This window comes from Saprolegnia parasitica, assembly GCF_000151545.1.
Source record: "Saprolegnia parasitica CBS 223.65 unplaced genomic scaffold supercont2.45, whole genome shotgun sequence".
NCBI classification, from domain to species: Eukaryota; Oomycota; class Saprolegniomycetes; order Saprolegniales; family Saprolegniaceae; genus Saprolegnia; species Saprolegnia parasitica.
In genome coordinates, this window is record NW_012156439.1 from 57,012 (window position 1) to 63,515 (window position 6,504).

At 56.5% G+C, this 6,504-nt stretch overlaps 2 protein-coding genes across 2 annotated transcripts in view; one reads left to right on the forward strand and one right to left on the reverse strand.

The window, feature by feature from the left end:
• The window catches only part of SPRG_22235 (hypothetical protein), a gene marked incomplete at both ends in the record, with an annotated part of 1,356 nt that extends 535 nt beyond the window's left edge, over window positions 1-821 (reverse strand). The window contains one exon of the mRNA XM_012348638.1: window positions 59-821. Coding sequence (XP_012204028.1) covers window positions 59-821 — 763 coding nt within the window. The remainder of the gene's footprint in view (window positions 1-58) is intronic.
• Window positions 822-3,377: 2,556 nt separating this feature from the next.
• SPRG_09114 (hypothetical protein) lies at window positions 3,378-6,493 on the forward strand (the record flags this gene model as incomplete). The annotated part of the gene is made up of 5 exons (XM_012348552.1): window positions 3,378-3,932; window positions 3,974-4,850; window positions 4,934-5,917; window positions 5,983-6,343; window positions 6,453-6,493. The coding sequence occupies exons 1-5, from the start codon at window positions 3,394-3,396 to the stop codon at window positions 6,491-6,493; spliced, it is 2,802 nt and encodes a 933-aa protein (XP_012203942.1). The 5' UTR covers window positions 3,378-3,393.
• Between the last annotated feature and the right edge of the window lie 11 nt (window positions 6,494-6,504).

Below are 6,504 nucleotides of genomic sequence, written 5' to 3' on the forward strand. Positions count from 1 at the left end.
GTCTGGATCAAGTTGGCGATCGCGGTGCGGTCGTCCATCGACGGCAGCGTGTACAGACGGGCGTGGAACGCGTCGCAGATCTTGCGGAGCTTCGTCTCGATAAACTGCGACTGGAAAAAGATCACAAACGCGTGTTTTTCGACCGCGACGCCAGTACCCGGGTCGGCGAGGAGCTCGTCAATGGCCGAGAAGCGCATGAAGCAGTTGCCGCGCGTCGCACGGAACACCATGCGCTCAAAATTGAGGCGCTCGTCCGCGGGCACGACACCCGTGATGTTCTTGAACCGGATGGCCAAGTCCGACTCGGACGCATCCATTGGTGAGTCGACACTAGTGGTGATGCTGCTACCCATGCGCGAGCTGACGCGCATCGCGTCCGAGAGCTCAGTCTCGACCAGCCCACCGATGCGCGATATGATCTCCTGAAGCTCCTTGCGCTCGTTGTACTCGCGCGTGAGCTTTTCGTGCATCGAGTTGAGCTGGAGGAGCTCTTGTTCCTTGTCCTCGAGGATGCGCTCGATGCTGTTGAGAGCCCGGACCGTCGTGTCTTGACTGCTGTGGCACACATCCGGTGAGCCAGCGAGGAACGAGTCGACGTTGTCTGCGCTCTTGGCCGAGATCTTGAACTTGGTCATCTCGACCATGAAGCAGCGTAGCTTGCGGTCCATCTCGTTGCATCGCTGGATGTACGAGGCGTACCGACGCTGAAATGGCGTGAGCTCCGGGTTGAGGTCCGTGAACTCGACGACACCGAGGTCACCAAGCATCGTGATGCAATCATGGGCCGCGTCTTCGTGGATGATCAGCGACACGTACTCCATCGCTTCAGAGCGTAGCCACTTCATATTGAGGTTGAATGCCAACTGACGTGGCAAACGCAAAATGCAGTGTTGCCATCGTCATCTTGGCGCTTGATTACGACCATGTTGTGGCTGTAAACCGTGGTGACCCTAATACTAGGCGCTTGATCCTAATTTTGAGCCTGACAAGCCGCAGTGGGTGGTGTTGGTCGATTTTTCGCACACTTGTCGCTCTTGGTCTACCTACAACCTACTGGTATGTTCTTGTCGATAGCAGGGGTCCTGGCCGACAATAATGCCTCTGATGCCAGACGTTGACAAAAGATGACCCGCTTGCGATTGGTATTTGCCCCTTTATCCGGATTTTTGGAGACCAAATCGACCTCGAATTGTAGTCGGCTTGTGCCTCCCCGGTACGACGGCGGCGCGTTGGGGAGGGCAATGCAACGGCGTAGATACACAGGTCCGGTACGAGCGAGTGGACAAAACGACGTCGATGAAGCGCAATGCTCCGACTGTTTTATAATGCAGTAAAGCACTATTGATGGCTGACGCCGTCATTGTTGCAGTGGGTCGTCCGTCTATTGAAACTGATAAAACTACGTTAAATAAGCAGCCGTCAAGGAGATGAGACGTCGCTGGCCCTCCCGTGCTTTCACCCCGCGGGCGCGGTCGCCCTGCCTTCACGAAGTCCCGTCGCCTCCCGGCCCTCCGCCGCCGCCACCAGTCGTCCAGCCTCGCCGTGCGCGGCGTCGGTTCTACGTGCTCGATCGGTATCCGGATTGTTTCGGATGCCGGCTCGGACGGTTTCGTTTGAAACACACCCGACGGCTTGCACTCCTCTGTCGGGTGGTCTGAGTACAGGAGCCTGCGTACGACCTCGCGCGAGCTATCACTCGGCGAGTGGAGTCCACCAAAGTATGGATCTCTCCGTGCGCAGCTCACTCCCAACGACCAAGTGCTGTTGTATGCGAACTCTTCGTAAGGATTTTAACGCGAAACACGTTGATATATACTACTCCGTCCCATATTACTTTGCGTTTTTGGCCCCATGGCCTTTCCAGGAGAGGTCGTTCGTGATTGGCTTTCAAAAAATACGCGGCTGTGATTGGTAGAAAGTCACAGTAATAATATATTTTTATTCGATTTTCGAAGACATGATATAGTGTTTGTATGTTATCCGGACAAGAGGAATAAAAATAAATTTATTTAGTCCAATTCCTGCTACAAACACCAAGCCCGGTAAATGATTTTCAAAATCAATCGAGTGACCGTTTTTGACGCTCAAGACGCATGCCTTAGAGCGCCACAATTTATACTCCAGCCATATCTATTGATAGAGGAAATCAAGCGCTTCCGAAGGCAGGTTTGAACAGGCCGTGTAAATTTAGGCATTTTCCAAAATTAGACCTGCATTTGCCTAAATTAAAATTGCCGGCGGGCAGAAATTAAGCCGATTTTTTTTCATCCGCATTGCCGCTTCATACGTGCCCGTACGAGCTTGTAGGCCATGGCGCCATCAAGAACGACCCCTTTCCAGTCGAAACACGCCCTCGAGTACGGTTTGGAGCTCGTCGCGACTTCCGCGGACGGCGATCAGACAGTGCGCTGCAAGTTTTGTGTCTACGAGGGCCGCGACAAGGTGGAAGTCTGTCCTGGTGCGACGCGCAAACGCAAGAGCCGCACCGACATTCAATTCTTCAAGAGACCGTTCAAGCCCGAGAACTACCGCAGCCATCTGAATTGACAAGATGAACACGACTTTCGTTGTGCTGCAGAGCCGCTTGCTCCTGATCTCTCAGCAGGAGGGCCACGTCGAAGAACTCGTCAAGTCGCTCACCGCTATGTTCCGGCTCGAAGCGGTCGAAACCACTGCAACTGAAGCCAACGCAGAACAAGACGAAGCTGTCATTGACATCGATTACGTGCTCGGGACCACGCACCGCATCGCCACCGACCACCTCGTGAGCCTCATTGAAGACGAGGGCTCGTTCGCTCGGGAGTGCCTGTATGGCCTGGACACTGACGACAAGGCAGCCGTGCTGAAGGAGATCGTAGCGTACGTGGAGCGCCTCATCGTTGGTCTGCAAGGCATTCGTGCGGAGCGCGATAGCAACAACAAGCCGCTGGACAAGGACATACCTCCAGTACTACCCGCTCAACTAGCCAAAAGGATGCATTCAAACCGTTTGAATGCATCCTAACTCGCAAAAATCGATTTTTCACGGTCACTCAAAGTTGAAAACGCAAAGTAATATGGGACGGAGTAGTATACGTTAAATAAAATTGACGGACTTTCTTCGGTTTTATACACTTGGTTGAGGAACCTGATTTAGACAGGCGGAGGCAGGAGCGCGATCCGCGGGACTGATGGCTGACGTCATTTGGGGTGTACTCACTTCCATCAAGCTTCTGAAATGGCCAAAACGTACCCGTTTAACGCATCATGGGAAAAGATCCTGCGTTAAACCCACGGCAGCTCTAAGAATACGCTAAAATGACTTGACGCACGCAACTTCAATGCGTTTAAACACCCGAAGTGGTGACCTTTGAAGTTATTGCGATCTTCGACCATTTGCGAAACGAAGTGAGAATGGGCAACGAGGCGAGCACGGTCCATGCCGATGGCGCAGCGACGGACCTTCCGGCGAGCCAGCGCGCCATGAACATCCTCAAGATGATCGAGTTTTCCAAGGACCCGCGGGCGGGCATGCTCGAGTCGCGCGACCAATACGGGGACCTCTTTCTCCTCGAGAGCCATCTCGTGAGCGAGAAGATCGCTGGATTCTGCGGCCCCGAGCTCCTCGCGGCTTTTGACGACAAGCTGCGAGACGGCAGCATCGTGCGCGAAGGGGCGTTCCCGCCCGGAATTGTCGCGCTCCTAGGGGCCATCATGCCGACCATCGATGGCGAGGAGCACCACGCGCGCAAGGCTGCAGCCCTCGAAGCTTTCACGCCCGCACGTCTCGATCTCTATGCGCCGCTCGTTCGCGAGATTGTCCAGGCCGAACACGCATCATGGGCAGCGCGAGGCGGTGCCATCTCGCTTGCGTGCCTCACCCGCGAAATGGTCTTTCGCATTTTCCTCAAGGTGCTGTATGGCGTCGAGCGGCACGACGCCAACAAGTTTCGGTCCTTCTTGACGATTTCATCGCTTCGATTCGCCGGTCCAGTAAGCGCCCTGACCCACACGGCGTCAGCTGCCGAACGCAGATCCTCGACGAGCTCATTCGGCCGGCGATCGCCGACGCCCGGGCCCGCGCTGCCACCAAGACTCCTGCCCCAAGCGTCATCGACTGTCTCGTGACCAATGGCAAGATGGCGTCTGACGTACTCGAGACGGAAGCCTTCCATTTCCTATTTGCCGGCTTTGGCGGCGTCGCGTGCCTTGCGACCAACATTCTCACCGCCGTCGCAACCCACCCGAGCGCTCGAAAGGACCTTCTCGACGCGCGGGCCGAGTATGTCACCAAGTACGACGGCGAGGCGCGCTGGGCGCATTTTCACGACCTTGGTTACGTGAACTTGTTCATTCTCGAAGTCAAGCGCTTCTACGTCGCGGGACCAACTGCCGTCTTTGGCCGCGCGAAGACGGACCTCGAAATACCGACCAAAAATGGGGTTTACAAGCTGCCAAAAGGGTGTCTTGCGGCGGCGGGTCTTGAAGCTACGAACCGTCACCCAGACGTCTGGACGGACCCAAACCTCTTTAATCCCAACCGGTTTCGAGACCTCGGGCACGTCCGCACCACCAAGCCGCACGCGTTTTGCCCGCATGCATTTGGCGCGTTGTCGCACCGTCGCTGCGCTGGCGAAGACCTCACGACGCTCATTCTGCAGTCGACAATCGTTTCGCTCTTCGACTTTGTGTGGCAAATGGTGCCCAACCAGGACTACAAGCTCGCGGTCGGTGTCTCGACACCGACACCAGTTGGTCAACTCATGGCGGTGGGGTTTCACCGGCGCACCGACGACGCCGCCGAGATCATTGGGACTGTGGGTTCCAACGCCGACTGGAAGTTTCTCAACCTCCCCGAGTCCAAAGAGCTTGTCGGCACGGCCACGGACCTCTACGACGATGCACGACTCGATCTCTGGACGCGTCTCATGATCAAACTCATCGGAAAAAACAGGCACTCTGGGATCGCCCGTACGCCAACCAGATCCTGAGCATCCCACAGCACCAGAAGACGCTGCCCAAAATCACCTTGATCCAGACCCACATTGAGATCGCGACGGAGGACGAGGACTGGCCGAGCCAGCCGTGGATCGAGATCCAGCAGTCCAACTTCCTCCGTGACTACGCGCCGTTTGTCGACAACTTTGAGCTCACGTGGCTGCCTGGCGAGGATATGGAGCGCTACGTCATGAGCAAGGTCGGCCACATGTGGCCCCGCGTCAACGTCCACTGGAACGACCGGTACTCAGACCGCGCGCTCGAGCTCTTGGCTTTCAACGGCTTTGGCCAGCATCTCCTCATGAAGCTTCCGGAAGCACACGACGACGGCTCGTACTACGGTATTTGTCTCGGTTTTGTGAAGGGCCTCGAGGTTCGCCCTGGGTACGCCAAGTATGGCGCGGACGTGTACTTTACTGCCAAGGGCAATGTCACCAAGATCGTCCGCGGCGACATCACTAGTCGCCCAGGCGACGCGGGGTGGGAGTACGCTAAGCTCTGCTTCCGTGGCAGTCTCCAGACCAAGGTCACGGCCGTCGACCATCTTCTTGGTATCCACGCGACGGTGGCCAACATCATGGTCATCGCCAACCGCGAGAAACTGCCGCCAACGCACCCGCTCCGCCGGTTGATCAAGCCATTCACGTTCCGCTCCGTGGCCATTAACTACGGCGCGGGTCGGGCGCTCTTTTGGCCCAAGGGCATGCTTCAGCGTGCCTACGCGCTCACGGACAAGGGCATGAAACAGACGTGGGATTTCGGTCTTGCCAACTTCAAGTACGAGACATTCCCGGAGCACAAGGCGCGTCAGAACATTGACACGACGACGCTGCCGTTCCACGAGGACGGTATGGACTACTGGCAGATCTGCCGATCGTTCGTCAGCAACTACGTCGACCTCTACTTCAAGAGCGAGGACGCGCTTCAGAATGACACGGATGTCCATGCGTTTGGACGTTCTTGAGCACGAAGCTGCCGGTGCCAATGCGGACGCTCACCCTGGAGAACCTCAAGGACTTTGTCGCCCACTTCATTTTCCTTGTCTCGTCGATGCACAACCACCTCGGCACGATCGCCGAGTACGTCTCGGACCCGGCTTTTTGTCCCTCGGCGTGGGTCGAAGGCGAGCTCGCGGGTCGACCCGGCACGGGTGTCCGTCTCGCGCTCATCATGACGGCGACGGGCTTTGCGCAGCCCGCAATCACGGAAGACTTTTCGCACATCATGCTCGACGACGCTGGCAAGGCCGTCTGCCAAGCGTTTACGGCCGCAGTCACTGCGCAGATCGCAGTTGTCGACGCTCGCAATGCCACGCGCGTCCAGCCGTACCAGTCGTTCAACCCCAAGACGATGGAGATGGCCGTGAGTATTAGGTTCGTAGCTTGTAGCCAAACCTTTTCGAAAAGAGTAATACATGCGATTTACATGATTTTCATGCGCGAGGCTACCAAATGAACAAGCTCGTGCTCATCAAGCTGTCGCGGTGGACGCGACCGGAAGCAGCAAAAGGCGCTAACGATTCCCGCG